At 44.5% G+C, this 16,143-nt stretch overlaps 1 protein-coding gene across 1 annotated transcript; it reads right to left on the bottom strand.

The window, feature by feature from the left end:
* Nucleotides 1-11,390: 11,390 nt before the first annotated feature.
* LOC113886806 (melanoma-associated antigen B2-like) lies at nt 11,391-15,417 on the bottom strand. The gene is made up of 2 exons (XM_027533288.1): nt 15,330-15,417; nt 11,391-12,804 (listed from the first exon to the last, which is right to left on the bottom strand). Exon 2 carries the CDS (start codon nt 12,741-12,743, stop codon nt 11,634-11,636), a length of 1,110 nt encoding a protein of 369 aa, XP_027389089.1. The 5' UTR covers nt 12,744-12,804; nt 15,330-15,417; the 3' UTR covers nt 11,391-11,633.
* Nucleotides 15,418-16,143: the final 726 nt, after the last annotated feature.

Raw genomic sequence — 16,143 nt, 5'->3', positions numbered from 1 at the left:
AAGACAAAGAAAATCACAGTGAACTAAATGTTGCCTAGCAAGGACAATCATGTAACATTCCCATCACAGGATGTAACATAGAATGTGCTTGAGGTAGAATCTTTCCCAGTTGGAAACAACTCAGAATTCTTAGAATTTTTGTCATTCACCAGTATCTTCTCTCCCAGATACCCTTTCATCTAATTAATGAATATTTCCACGCATTTAAGTACCAACAAAAAATCTAGAACTTGCCTAGAATTTGCCCAATTACACACAAGATAAAATAATGGAGTAGGTCCTTAAGGAGAGGTCTCTGGCTCCCTCAACCCAGGGTAAAGGTCACCAGTCCAGGAGACTGTGGATTCTCTGAGGCCCTCCATCTGAGGATCTGGCCGTGCTCACTACTCCCACTGTCTCTCTAGCCCACCAGGCAACTTCCCTTGAAATGACCTCTCGCTGAAGGCTCTGCGTTCCTAAGGCTCCAAAGCGAGACAGTGTATTAAAAACGGAGACATCTGTTTGCCGACAAAGGTCCCTGTAGTCAAAGCTAGGGTTTCCCCAATAGTCATGTATGGATGTGAGAGTTCGACCATAAAGAAGACTGAGTGCTGAAGAACTGATGCTTTCAAACTGTCGTCTTGGAGAAGACTCTTGAGAGTCTCTTGGACAGCAAGGAGATAAAGCCAGTCCATCCTAAAGGAAATCAACCCTGAATATATATTGGAAGGACTGATGCTGAATCTGACTGCAATACCCTGGCCACCTGATGCAAAGAGCCGGCTCATTGGAAAAGACCCTGATGCTAGGAATGAAAGACTGAGGGTAAGAGGAGAAGGGGGCAGCAGAGGGCAAGATGGTTGGATGGCATCACTGACTCAATGGACATGAGTTTGAGAAAACTCTTGGAGACAGTGAAGGGCAGGGAGGCCTGGTGAGCTGCAGTCCATGGGATCTCAAAGAATCAGACACAACTGAGTGACTGAGGATGCAACACACACACACACACACACACACACACACACACACCCCACTCCATTACATGTATATATCATATATCTATCCATTGATACATCAACGGACATTTAGGCTGCTTCCCTGTATCGGTTATTGTGAATACTGCTGCAACAAATACAGCAAAGAAAATATCTCTTGGAGAGTCTAATTTTAATTCATTTGGTTTAAAACCCAGAAGTGGGCTTGCTGAATCATATGGTAATTCAATTTTTAATTTTTTGAGGAACCTCAAATACTGTTTTCCATGATGGTTGCACCCATCAACATTCTCACTAACATTATAAAAGAATTCTCTAAATGCTTGCACTTAATCATCTTCCTCTGTCCTGGAGAGGGAGCAAGACAATCAACTTTTCAAATGATTGTTGTGGTAAAACCACTTAACATCAGATCTACTCACTTAAATATTTAGGCCCACAATACAGTAATGTTAAATATAGGCACAATGTTACCCAGCAGATCTCTGGAATTGGTTCATCTTGCATAACTGAAACATTATACCAAGTGAAAAGCAACTGCACATGCACATGCAGTCACCATGTGCAGTGATCTTGGAGCCCCCCAAAATGAAGTCTCTCACCATTTCCATTGTTTCTCCATCTATTTGCCATGAAGTGATGGGACCGGATGCCATGATCTTTGGTTTTTGAATGTTGAGTTTTAAGCCAGCTTTTTCTATTCTTTTTCACTTTCATCAAGGCTCTTTAGTTCTTCTTTGCTTTCTGCCATAAGGATGGTATCATCTGTGAATCCTAGGTTATTGATATTTCTCCCTGCAATATTGATTCCAGCTTGTGCTTCATCCAGCCAAGCATTTTGCAAGATGTACTCTGCATATAAGTTAAATAAGCAGGGTGACAATATACAACCTTGATGTATTCCTTTCTTTCTAGTTGACGTAGCTATAAGTATTAGCTATTGTATTCTTATAATAATGTAAGCTAGAGAAAACAAAATTTTATTAAGAAAATCTTAAGAGAAAATATATTCACAGGACTGTATTTATCAATATTGTAAGTTTACAGCATGCATTTGCAAGAGTTGTCTGTCAGTACATACATCTATATTGCCTTATATGACAAAAAGACTATAGATGCAAAACACTAAATATCAACAATGAAAAAATAATGTGAAAAGCAATTCATAGTTAGTTACAGGTATAATGATTCAAGCATCGATAATGAAGAAGCAGCAATATGATTGCTTTATAGTAGCCTAGTGTAACTGATAGGATTGCTTCATGGTAGCCAAGCATTTATAGTAATGAATGGATCACTTAAATTTTTATATCCTTTGCTATTTCAGTCATATTTATAATAAAGTACTGAAAACATTGTTACTTTAAGAGAAAACACTTACCTGTGATGACAGGCTGATGTGCCGTTTATCCATTCACAAGAGAGAGATGGGACAGTGTATAGTAATAGAATTCTTTGAAAGCAAAATTATAAAACAGAGAATATAAAATTATTAATTTTATATTAAATGTCAGTCACCTTCTGCCTATGCAATGGTAGGCTATCCACTTCAATACATGCTATGTTCTACATAATGGATACTAACTTAGCTGGTGGTGATGATGAAGATGATGACACAGAAACATTTCATACAATCCTTGCCTACAGTTATGAGCTCTTAGCACAAAGACACTCACACACATACTCAACAGATAAGATTATTACTGGTATGGCACAAAGATTATTTAATACTCATTGAGGGGAAGTGGATCATCATATAGGTCTTCATTCCTGACACCTTCTTGCTGAGTAGGCTGAAGAGGAGGAGGAAGAGGAGGGGTTGACCTTGATGAGTGGCAGAGATGGAAGAGCAGAGGAGGTGGAAGGGGAGGCAGGGGGAAGCAGGCACACTCAGTGTACCTTTATGGAAATGCATTGTAATTTCTGTCTGAAGATTTTGCTTTTTTGTTTCTCTAAAAATGTTTGTGTATTATCAGTCCTCCTTCCACCATTTGCTTTCTTTTCAGTGCCCATATCATAGAAGGATCCATGCCATACAAGAGTCAAAAGCAGTCTTGAGTGCTCAGAACGCTTCTGCCAGATTGTCTAATGTCAATTTGTTTTCTGGCACTGCTTCTTCTATGTCTTCTTCCTCATCATCCAGCTCTGGTTCAGCACCACTAATCTCCATCAAGTCATATTCTGTTAATTCCTCTGCTGTAGGGTCTGCTAGCTCTTCAATATTTCCAAGATCCATATTTTGGGACTCTTCACCCCCTCCCACCTTTTCATGCTGTATCCACAGTCTCTGTCATGATTTTCTTAGCTGACACTGTCACAAATCTGTGAAGGCATGCACAACACCTGAACAGTTTTCTTTTTTTAGCAGGAATTTATTGTTTGGGACTTTCATGGTTTTATTTATTTATTTATTTATTTTTTTTTTGGTAACAACAATCGGATCTTCAGTCGTGTAATCCTTCCAGACTTCATGATGTTTTATCAGGGTTCTCTTCCATAGCATTGACAATCATTTCTGTAGAGTACCCTGTGTAATGAGCTTTAACGGTCCCTTTGACCCTTTGATCTATAGGCTGACTTAAAGATGTTGTGTTTAGGGGAAAGGAGACACTTTGACGCCTTCAGTGTTGAACTCATAGGGTTCTGGGTGGCCAAAGCATTGTCCAGTATCAAAAGAATTTTAAAAGGCAGTCCCTTACTGGCAAGGTACTTTCTGCATCCAGGGACGAAGCACTGATGAAATCAATCCCCCAAAGGGTTCCTGCTGTCCAGCCTTCTTGCTGTACAACTGAAACACTGGCAGATGATGTTTATCATTTCCCTTTAAAGCTCAGGGTTAGCAGCTCTATAGGTTAGGGGAGTCCTGATCATTTGCACAAAAACCTGATGGCTTTTGCACAAAATCATAGAATTAGCCTATCTCATTCTGTCTCAAATTCTGGAGCTCATTTCCCTTCCTTACCAATGAATGTACTTTGTGGTATTTTGTCCAGAATAGGGTACTTTAATCTACCTTAAAACCTGTCCAGACAGATCTCCTTTCTCCTCAGGGATTTTCTTTTTTAAATTTTATTGGAGTATATTTGATTTGCAATGTTGTGTTAGTTTCAGGTGTACTGCAAAGTGATTCAGTTATTCATATACATATATGCATCCTTTTAGACAATCTTCCCTCATATAAGTTATCACAGACCGTTGACTTTCCTGTGCTATACAATAGATCCTTGTTGGCTATCTATCTTAAATACAGTACTGTTTATATGTTCATCCCAAGCTTCTGATTTAACCCTCCCTGCCACATTTCCTCCTTGGTAACCATAGGTTCATTTTTGACATCTGTTCACTCTTTTTCTGTTTTGTAAATAAGCTTATTTCTATCATTTTTTCAAATTATATTTCCACATTTGAGTGATTTGATATTTGTCTTTGTCTGACTTCACTTAAGGAGAAGGCGATGGCACCCCACTCCAGTACTCTTGCCTGGAAAATCCCATGGATGGAGGAGCCTGGTAGGCTGCAGTCCATGGGGTCGGGAAGAGTCGGACAGGACTGAGCCACTTCACTTTCACTTTTCACTTTCATGCATTGGAGAAGGAAATGGCAACCCACTCCAGTGTTCTTGCCTGGAGAATCCCGGGGATGGGGGAGCCTGGTGGGCTGCCGTCTATGGGGTGGCACAGAGTCGGACAAGACTGAAGCGACTTAGCAGCAGCAGCAGACTTCACTTAATATGAAAATTTCAAAGATGTCCATTTTCTCCACTTTTACTCAACATGATTTCAGAAGTCCTAGCCGTGGCCATCAGAGAACAGAAGAAATAAAAGGAATCCAAGTTGGAAAAGAAGTGAAACTGGCACTGTTTGCAGATGACATGATGCTAGACATAGAAAAGCCATAAGTTGCTATGAGAAAACCACTAGAGCTCATCAATGAATTGGTAAAGTTGCAGGATACAAAATTAATACCCAGTGATTTTCTTGATGACATATGGGAAACCACCTGTTGCTTCTTGTTTGCAAAAGCTGCTTCCCCTATTATTTAGATATTTTGAAGTCAAATCTCTGTCTGAAATTATCAGATCATCCTTCGCTGGCATTAAATTTTCCAGCTTTAAATCCTTCACCCATTTTTGCTTTAGGTTGTCATAATGACTTTGCTTTTTCTTCAATCATGTTTGAGTCTATAGATATGCCTTGCTTATAGCAATCCTGCACCCACATACAAGCTATGGTATGGGGAGGGAGGAGGGTTCAGGATGGGCAACACGTGTATACCTGTGGCGGATTCATGTTGATATATGGCAAAACCAATAAAATATTGTAAAGTTAAAAAATAAAAACAAAAACAAACAAAAGAATATTTAATTAAGCTCGAAAAAAAAGATAAAAACATACTTCACAAAAAGCACAAGATTTTCACACCTGCTGGTGTAGCTGCAGTGATGGCTTCATAAAGTTCCTTTTCTTTTTCTTACAGTGGTTCTTATGCTGGATTCATTCATCTTGAAATGGTGGCAACCACAACTGCAGATCCAAACCAGTATACAAGGAGCAACTCAACTTTTTTGTATAATGTCATGACTTCTCTCTGCTTCGTGAGAGCACTTCCAGCACCACTAGGGGCACTTCACATGAGTCCTGTTGTGTTACTCAAAGTTTAGAGTATCGTACTAAACAGAGTAAGAAATAGCTGTGAACCATTGGTGATCACATTTGTTGAGATAACAGTTTAGTACACAAACTGTTCATCATAGATGAATAGTGCTATTCATGATCCATGTGTGTGTGTGTGTATGTGTGTGTGTGTGTTGTTCTTACTCATTTCAAGTGCAGCTGATCTAAGTTGTATGCTTACCTGTGGTACTGCAATTTCTTAATTGGACTCTGGACCTTCTATAAAGGTTATTTTACTACTTATATACTTTTAAGATCTGGGTTGCTGAGGGGAAACAGGGGCTGGGAATTCCTGTTCCACTGTATTGCAGATGCCACACAGACAAGACCATTTTTTTTTATATGAACAATTTCACTCACTGTCCTTTATCATTGGCAAGAAACTCCCAATTCTCTTGTCCTGTCATCTTTTTCTGAACCACAAAGGAGATTCAAGGATTTCTGACTCAATATAAAAACCTTTGTACTTATACTGAAATACAGCAATAAATGGGATATACTTTGTTCATAAACACAAATACGGAAGTCAAATTAACCTTCAATTACAAGAAGCGTATTTCAATAGTGCCAAAAAGAAAGCCCTAAACAGCAAAAGATACATCTCCCAGTTACTGAGGTCAAGCAAGGACAAAACAAGACATAAAATGTGTTCCCTTCAGATCCACCTTGGCACTCAATTACTTGGAATACTTACTTCTCTTTTCAACCTCAAGTTGAAGGATCTTCCCTGGATGTCACTATGTGGGAGGAGCTGGCAGACTTGGTTCTGGAACGTGCCCTGCCCATGGCGGTAGCGCTCTCTTTCTCAGCTCTCAAGGCCTCTCTCTACCTCATCCTATGATGGGATTCAGGACCTCCGAGGGCTGACAGCAGCAAGTGGACACTACAGAACCCCAGTGGCTCTGGGTGGCTATTTCTTTCACTTCTTTTTAAGGGGCTTCACATATATATTTGACAATTCCTACTCTGACCTGAGATTGCCCTCCTTAGACCAAAGGTCTCACGTCCCTGACAACTGTACTGAGACAACAGAGAAAAGAGATGTTCAGCTTGAGAGTTCTGCCTGAAGCCTTCTTACACCTAATATTCTGGGGCGTTGCATTCCTCAGTCCAGTTGCATGGGTGACTTCCTAAAGGCCCTTGCCCCTTTGATTAAAGCCTTCTAGGGAAATGCCACATCCCTGAAAGGCCCTGAGTACTTTCTCTACTGCGGACCTTGCAGAGAAGGAATCCCTGTCCTAGGAGTGATAAGAGATAGGAAATCCATGGCATAAGTAAGGGGGCCCAGGCAGAGTCCTGTGAGGGAAACAAAACGTGGTAACCTGTCCCTTCTCTCCTTCAGCCAGACTTCTCAGGCAACCTCTGTTCTAATAAATAAACTTTATATTTTAGATCTAATAGATATTTTTTATACAAAGGAATGGCTGTGAGATGTTTTTGAGTCCCTTACTGATCTTATAAGCTTATCTGAAACTTAAAATGTTCGTATCTTTTAAGATGTCTGAACCCTCATATGTATGGACAGATGACCCTATTGTCAGCAAATACTATCTCTTTTTTCCTCTCTTCATATGTCACATTTATTTTGGCATTATTATTATTATTGCTCTGGCTATGTATTACAATATAATAGTTTGACTCAAGAGTCCCTCTTGTTAATGCTTCATACATTTCACAGTAATGCGTATAAAAAGGGAATTAAGGGCACAAGGTCAGATCAGGCTTGCAGGAGTGAGAGGGTGAGCTTTAGACTAACTCAGATCAAGGGCCTACGGACATCCCTGTCACTTAAACAGCCATGGAAAAGTTTGTCACATCATTAAACTCTCTGAGAGTGCCTCGGGCTCTTTAACTGTGAAGGGAGTTTGACAAGCCCTGTCTGGAAGGACGGCTGGCATGTGGTGGTAACTGTAAAGCCACCTGCCACAGTGCCTGGCAGGCACCAACCATATCCCTCCCTTCTCAGGACTGGTGGCTATACTTTCCAACAAAGATCTCACCTCCCTTAGGCCTGACATAGGGCTTCCCTGATGGCTCAGCAGTAAAGGATCTGCCTGAGATATAGGAGCTGCAGGAGACGCAGACTCAGTCTCTGGGTAGGAAGATCCCCTGGAGGAGGAAATGGCAACCCAGCCTAGAATTCTTCCTTGGAATATCCCATGGACAAAGGAGCCTGGTGGCCTACAGTCCATGGAGTCCCAAAAGAGTTAGACATGACTTAGCAATTCAAGAAGAATAAGAAGATGATGAAGAAGAAGAAGGCCTGGTATAAGAAGTGAGGGAGAGCCTTGCCTGACAGTCTTCCCTTGAGCTTTCTAGAACTGACATCAAAGGGGAAGGCATGACTCTCCTTTGTTCCCTCTATTCAGGGATGAGTATACCCCTCAGTCTCCACTCGGGCTTCACAAATTGACTTCTGGTGGAGCCTGGGGAATCCCCTACTTCTTGACATGAGGCCTATCTCCTCATAGTAAGACCGACACCTCCCTGTGAGCCTGAAGGAGGAAATAAGGGTGGCCTTATCTATCCACCCCTACCCATAGTTTCACAAGAATGAAAGCTGTGGCAAGCTTCTTGGGAATGACAGACAGTTCCTCTCAGGGGCCCAAATCGGGGTCTCAAATTTGACTCTCAGCCAAGCCCAAGACTCCCCCTTCTGTTGATGCCACCATCAGACCAAACCCTGACTTTCCTGCTACTCCTCCGTCAGAGCTGAAGTGTCCCTTGGCCTGGTAAATTTGCCTGAAGCCTTCTAGGCTTAGAGTAGGGAAAATACTGTGTGGCCATCCTGGTATTTGTGTTCCCACGTTCTTTGCTGTCCTCACCGTCTTGGAAAGAACCTGGAAATATTCCCCAACTGGAAACATTCCCTGACTTGCCTTAAAGCTTCTCCACCCAGGCCAATAGTTCCCTGATCCCTGAGGAAGAAGAGGAGTTTGCCTCATAGGGCCACCACAGGCCATGGTCTTCTGAGGCTAACAGGAGTGGAAGGAATATGTTCTGCCCCAACTGCTTTGAGGCGAGTGGTCTTTTCAAGAATTCAGGGTCCTTACCTTGACTTCTGGCACAACATGGAAATCATCCTTCTGCTGAGCTTCGGCTGCTCCCTTTGATCAGGATGAGGTTCCTTACCTCCATGTGATCCTCTGGGAGGAAGTGAGTAGGATTCACCATGTCACCAGGCCTAAGTGGCACAGTCTCAGGCCTGACAAAAGGGACAGTGCCTTCTGTAGCCCCCTTCTTTCTGGGAGGGATCCTTTGCTGTCGGTCAGTATCATCAGTTGACTCCTGTTAGGAACGGGGTACCCTTCCTCAGCTGATACAGCCTCCCTCCATTAGCCCAAAGACTTTAAGGCCCTGAAGCCATTCGCCTTCAGAAACTAAGGGATAAACCTAGTCTGAAAGCCCTGCCTGTTCCCTCCCAGGGCCCATTACATTTGCAGGACTTTCTAAGGATTTATCTGTAATGGGGTAGTTGGTTGCCACACTCTTCATACAGGACTATACACATGTCATGCCTGGGATTTCCACTCTCTGATGAAGAGCCAGCCTATAAACCAAGGTCATCTCCTTGAAACCCTCCAGGCAGAAGTCACGGGGCCCTTGAGCTGGCCAGCACTTCCCTATGCCTCCCAGGGCTAACTGGAGAGGAGGGACTAAGTGTAGCCCTGTCGGCTGTGGATTGAGGGGCTTCATGTCCACACTCTGGGTCCTCACTTTGACTCTGCACCCTTCTTGGGGCAATATTCTCTGCAGATTCCCAATGTCCCCACCTCCCCAGGACCTGAGTTGAAAGTGTTAACCACAGCAGCCCAGATAGTTCTGGACTTCATGGGCTTGCCAATGAGGACGGGTCTTAACAGGATCCTTCTGTTCTGGATGGGTCTTTCCATCACCCTCATTCAGGTTAATCACTATCATTTATGTGAGATTGATTCTGTCTACCAACCTCAGAACTCTGTGCCGAGACCAAGTTTCTTAGGTCTCTGAGAAGCCTAAAGAATAAGTGAGGCTATGCTAAGGCTCATAGGCTCAGCCCACCAGTTCTGAATTCCTGTGTGTCTGAGATCAGAAGGGAGTGCTGTCCCAGTGACCACCATCCCCCATATTCTTGGGTCTTGCTCTCTTCAATCCTACCTGGGGCCCTCATCTTGCTTTCTGTCATGGATTAAAGGCCACTGGGGAAATTCCACGTCTCTACAAACTCCTGAGCTGTTTGCTCTGCAGGGCTAAAGAGAATGGGTCCATGTCCCAGGAATGACAGGAGATCGAGAAGCTATAGTCCAAGGCAGGAGTCCCAGGACAGGTGGCAGTCCTTTAGGGAGAAAAAAGTTGATCAATCTATCTCATCAGCCAGGTGAAGATTCTCATGTCATTTCTATTCTGATAGGTTTACTTTCCACAGGGAAGAGACTGTAAGGATGATATGGAGACTCCTTGCTCTTCAGAGGTTATCTAACATGGCCAATGTACATGCTTGTACTGTCCCTGAATATTGTTTCTTTCACTTATCTATGAGTAATGAATAAGGGATACATATTGTTGGTTAAGTATATCTGGTATTCTTACTGCTCTGGCTACACATTTTGATCCAGTAGCTTGAGCACGAGGGCATTCTTTCCTATCACCTAGGACAAATTCTGAAGTGCTGAGAAAAACACTGAAATAAAAGATACAGGGTGGGGACTTTCCTGGTGGTCCAATGGCTAGGACTCCAGGCTCCCAATGCAGGGGGCCCAGGTTCAATCCCTGGTCAGGGAACTAGACCACACATGGAGCAACTAAGATCCAGCACAGCCAAAATAAATGATAAATAAATAAGGAATTGTCAAATGTTAAAAGGACTTGTTAAAGAACAAAGACAAGGGTATGTCTCAGGTTGGGGGGAGAACAACAGTATGAGTGATAAGTAGTGTAGAGCAGGAGTCTATTGCCAGCTGTCATTTACCAGCCTCATGTATTTCAGCACAAAACCAAACCCTAACTCTATGAGCCTTGGGCTCTCCCCTGTGAAGTAAGTTTGATAAGCCTTTTCTTGTCAGATTGGTGGAATATAAGTATTTATGGAAAGCTTCTATCACGGTGCCTGTCTCTATTGAGACATTTGGAGCCACGGCAGTTATTTCTATGATTATCTTGACCTCAGATGTTACATCAGCTGGATTCTTTTTTCAATATATCAGATGTCAGAAACTATGCAGTGTTCCAAGTGGGGGAAAAAAAAGACCCAACCTCCCAAATCAGCCAAAATTCCACTTAGCAATGAAACCAAAATAATATGTTCTCTCCAAGCCCTCTTTACCCTGCTTCTTTCATGTTCTTCCTGAAGTAGAGAGTATCTCAGCCTCCTCCATAGAACGACAGCATCTCTGAGAAACTATAATGAGTGGATAGAGGCTAGGACTTTTTTTGACTAAACATCACCAGTACAAGCATGAAGACTTCTTAAGAGCAGATTCTCAATGTTTGTGTAAAAGAAGAGCCACGAATAAATCATTTGCTATAATTTATATTCTCATTCTTGAAAACCATAAACCATAAGCAGAGGCAAGTATGTTTCTTTTACATTTACAAAAAGGCAGACTAAGCAGAGAGTAAAGCCAGCCAAAATCTGAAGAAATTTCAGCTATCTCCCTAATGATGTATCAATGTTCTGAGCCTCTATTAGTGTGGTGTCTTTCATATTTCTAAGGACAGTCTCATCTTAAAGTGATGATATTCTCATCCTGGATCACAAAAGTGATGTGAGGAATTCCAATATTTATTTGAGAAAACAAAATTCTTACTCCTAAATTTGACAAACAGCAAAGTGTGTGTGACCAATGCATTCATATACTTATATCATGACTCTAAATGACCTTTCTGTTGAAAAGTTTTAACAACTGAAAATTGGGGGAAATGAAGTCAACAAGTTATTGATGCATATCAGGAACACAGGTTGACCGGCTTGTCCAGCCACAAAGTGAACAACGGGCTTCAGATCACACTAGGCGCAAGATGAGTGGCTGGATGCGGCCCTGGGGTGCGCAGTGGCCGAAGCAGAACGGCCAGCAGCAGCTGAGGCGGCAGCACCAGGCCTGGTTGAGGCAGAAGTGCCAGCCCTGGCTGCACCTCTGGCTCCGGTGCTCTCTACTTCCTCTCTCCAAGCCTCTTCATATTGCGGCTGCAAAGCAGGATGGACCGAATCCTTGACCTTGGCCAAAAACTGCAGGACTTTTGTTTTGCTGGTTTCTGTGAGCGCTTTAGGACCCCACAGGAACTCATAGCGAGGGGGATCGCTGCCAGGCACCTGGCGGTACTCCAGGTACTCTTCCCGCACCAGATCTTCTGTGATGAGCTTCCTGGGCTCTCCAAAGATGAAGTGACTTCTTCCATCATAGATGCCCAGCAAATTCAGGAACTTCCAGATCTTCTCCTCAGGGGCGTGGTTGCCATTCAGGTAGATGACACCCAGCAGAGGCATCAGAAGACCATTCTTCGGCAGCCCCAAGTCACCTCTCATGCACTCAGTGTCGCTGAGATCTAGGTTGCTCACCAGGGTATAGCAGTGACTGTTGGGCCTGACTTCCTTCAGCACCAGGCCAAACACCATCTCCATGCGCTCGGAGGCCCTGCTAAGGATCTCAGGGAATCGTTCCTTGTACCTTCTGTTGATTTCCTGCAGCATTTCAGACCTCTTAATGCGTTCCCTCATCTTATACTTATACAGCATGTATTGCACCAATAGCTCTGCCTTCCTGGTCAGAAGATCTGTGTGAGAGCTCTCAGCAGCAGCTGAGGCCTGGGAGGAATTTTCACCTTCCTGAACTTGGCCCTCAGCACCTACACCAGATCTTGAGCGTGCTGCGCCACCACCACCACATCTTTTGCGTATAGCACCTGCAGCAGCACTGGTGGTGCCTTGGGCTCCCGGAGGCCCCTTGGAGGTGCCAGCAGCAGACAAGCTTGAGAGAGCACTTTCTGAATCAGGAGGGGAGGAGGAGGTGGTCTCTTCTCCCCCAGATGTGGTAGCCTGATCATGAAGACCCTGGGTCTCAGCTCGGGCTTGGGGACATTTCTCACGAGCACAGTGCTTACTCTTCTGCCCACAAGGCATGATGGCTGTGGTCAGGGACCACAGGCAGGAGTCTGGGCCAATACACAGGAGACTGGGGCACCTGGAGGATGGAGAATGAGGTGACATGAGCACCTTAAAACAGGGAGACTCTACCTTGGCTTAATCAAAGGCTGCCTCTGCAGGTGTCCTTGAGGACACTGCTCTAAGAACCCACAAGGCTCCTGTTTTCCTGCTCAGACCATTCACGGTCTCCTGAGAACAAAATCTGGTGCAGGCAGGTTGACGTCCCTGTGGACCCCCACAAGATCCCAATTCAAGGTCTAAAGTATTTTTTTGCTTCTGGTTTCTCCCATATGTCTTTTTGAAAATAAAATTATTTTTTGCAATATTACAATATTAATTTATAATAGTGTACCAGTTTCTGCCACACATCAATATGAATCAGCCATAGGTATATCTTATGTCTCCTCCATCTTGAAACTCCCTCCCACGTTCCCACAGAATCCCACAGAGGAAGAACAGAGGCCTTACTTTTCCTCTGCATCCTCTCAGCCCTCCTCTGGATTTACTCAGGTGACAGCAGGTGCCAGCAGTGGGGTTTTCTAAGTTCTACTTCAGTATTATCACGTCAAGTCCTGGAGGAGCCTTGGCACCCTTCCCTCCGCTACTCTGATGTAGACACTTTAGACTTCCCCATGATCCAGAGGTAAGTGAAGGGATGCCCCAGTCCACCTCCCTGCCAGGAGATATATAACCAGTGCTGAGAGTTCATTAGGGTCTTTTCTATCCTGAGTTCACTGGGATCATCATTCAAGGTCCTTACCTTGGCTCCTTAAAACGTTGGGCACCATTATCCATTTGTGGACTGGTGTCTGCACCTTCATACTAGACATTTCCCCTCCCGTAGACTTCATATAAAACAGTAAAGAAGGTGCTCAGCCTCACAGGCCATCCCTGAGATTTCCTGGGCTGAAATCTGAGGGTTGGGATGGATGTACTGAGTCCTCACTCAGGTTATTCAATTGGGCTCCTGGTAGAGAAGCTCAACTTTCTCCTGAAGTGATGACTGCTTGATAGTAAAATCCAATCACTCCATGTCCCAAAATCAGGAAGTGAAGATGACCTTATCTTACCAAACACGGTCTCCTGAGAACAAAATCTGGTGTAGGCAGGTTGATGTCCCTGTGGACCCTCACAAGATCCCAATTCAAGGTCTAAAATATTTTTTTGCTTCTGGTTTCTCCTATATGTCTTTTTGAAAATAAAATTATTTTTTATATTATTACAATATTAATTTATAATAGTGTACCAGTTTCTGCCACACATCAATATGAATCAGTCATAGGTATATCTTATGTCTCCTCCATCTTGAAACTCCCTCCCACGTCACACCCTCTTAAGTTATTACAGAGCACTGGCTTTGAACTCCCTGGTCATAAAACTACTTCCTACTGGTTATCTATTTTCCATATGGTAATGTGTACGTTTTCAATGTTACTCTCTCAATCTGCCCCTCCTTCTCCTTCCCCCACTGGGTCCATGAATGTGTTCTCCATATGGGTATCTCCAGGCTGCCCTGCAAATAGGTTCATCAGTACCATCTTTCTGGATTCCATATATATGCATTAATATATGATATTGGCTTTCCTCTTTCTGACTTAATTCACTCTGCTTACAAAAACTAGGAATAAAACTACCACATAAGCCAACAACCCCACTAGTGGTCATATACCCTGAGGAAACAGTAACGGAAAAAGACACTTGTACTCGTCTTCACTGCAGCACTATTTACAATAGCCACGACACAGAAGCAACCAAGCTCTACATTTGACTCATGACAGGGTCTAAGGTTTCTCCCTCTGCTGACCACTCCATTCAGACCAAGACCCTTACTTCCCCATTAGCCCGTAGTGGGGACCGACATGTATCCTTGAAGTCTCCCAGGGATGACGACAGGGAGATGTGGTCCGAATGACGCGGTGTGGAACATCCACAGCCCCCAAGGTTCTCACTATCCACCAGGACACCTGAAACCCGCCCTTGTCAACCTGAGGCTGCCCCCACTGACCTGGTCTCTCACTTCCCTGAGATGTCCCAGGAAGTGTCATGTCGAAACGCCCGATTCTCCCAGTCCTCAAAATAGGACTGGTGCCTTATGTGACTCCATTTCTTATGGGAGGAGACCCCATCCTCACTCAGCATCACAGCCATTAATATTGTTGCGGACTAGTTCCCTTTGTTGAACTGGGTTTATTCCATTACAGCAAGGCTCTCACTTCCCCAAAACTACCTCCAGTGGACACCAGGGGGCACCACAGTTGGCCAGCTCTACCTGGGGCCTCCTAGAGCCCAGTACAGGGGGTCTGCTCAGTGTGGTCCCCTTGGTTGTGTCGAAGTCTGCTCATCAGCCCTCAGGGCCCTCATCTAGGTCCTAGAGCTCCTCCGGGGGTAGAATCTGGGCCTACCCCCGGAGACCAACACCTTAGCCTGAGACACTCTAGACCACATTCAGCCGATAGCCCTGAGGGACTCAAAAGAGCCATATCACAAGGGTGGGATGTGCATGGCTCACTTTTATTACTGGGAGGGTTGGGAAAGTCCCATGAGCTACATTCACGTCCTCACCTTGGTTCTGGACGAGTCCTGAGCACTAAGTCTCCGCCATACGGTCGCCACGGCTACCGGTCAATCTGCTGGATTTCAAAGCGGAAGTGGAGGGAGCTGCGTAAGGTCCTACGTGGGGTCTCCCAGTGATGACAGCAGGGGCAGCGTGCTACAGGAACCCGGTAGCTCAATATTCATCCATCCTTGGGTCCTCCTTGTGCAGTGTATCGGAGCCCAGGATGCCCCCTCCCATGAACCCAAGTCTTCCAGCTCCCAAACAAAGCCCTCGCCTTCCCAAGTCCCTAGTGGTGGGAGGCCAGCACTGGGCTGAGCATCTCTGCTTGTCAGGTGGTTTGCCACTCTGTGAGCCTCCTTCGTTGGGGGAGAGATCCTCTCACTAGCACTGATGGTCCTCACCTTAAGTCCGGTTATGGTCAAGACACCCCCATCTGCAGATCTGGCTTCTGATATGGCTAAAGGAGACTCAATCCTCCCTAAGATCACACAGGTTGAATGAGCGGGCCACTCAGAAGTAGCTCCTATGGGCTTCAGGGCTAAGAATTTACAGAATTCTGTTCGGCTCCCTCTGCAGGGGTCCCCGCTAACACTCAGCATCGCATGTGACGTCCTCCTTGGATTCAGGTCCCTCGCTCTGCGAAACTGCGGCTGATTGTATCAGACAGAGGTCTCACCTCGCTAAGATTTCTAGGCTGAAATCAACCTGACACCTGTGCCCAGAGCTTCCTGGGGACCACAGCATCAGTGATTTTCCAGGGCCTAGTGTGTGCTACTGTGAGTGCACTTTCAGGCCCTCACATTGACCCATGACGAATCC

The sequence above is a fragment of the Bos indicus x Bos taurus genome, chromosome X (assembly GCF_003369695.1).
Source record: "Bos indicus x Bos taurus breed Angus x Brahman F1 hybrid chromosome X, Bos_hybrid_MaternalHap_v2.0, whole genome shotgun sequence".
NCBI lineage: Eukaryota > Metazoa > Chordata > Mammalia > Artiodactyla > Bovidae > Bos > Bos indicus x Bos taurus.
This window is presented reverse-complemented; position numbering and strand designations above follow the sequence as displayed.

Bases quoted from the DNA above. Each gene is read 5' to 3' on its own strand.
- LOC113886806 (XM_027533288.1), bottom strand. From the start codon at position 12,743: ATGCCTTGTGGGCAGAAGAGTAAGCACTGTGCTCGTGAGAAATGTCCC.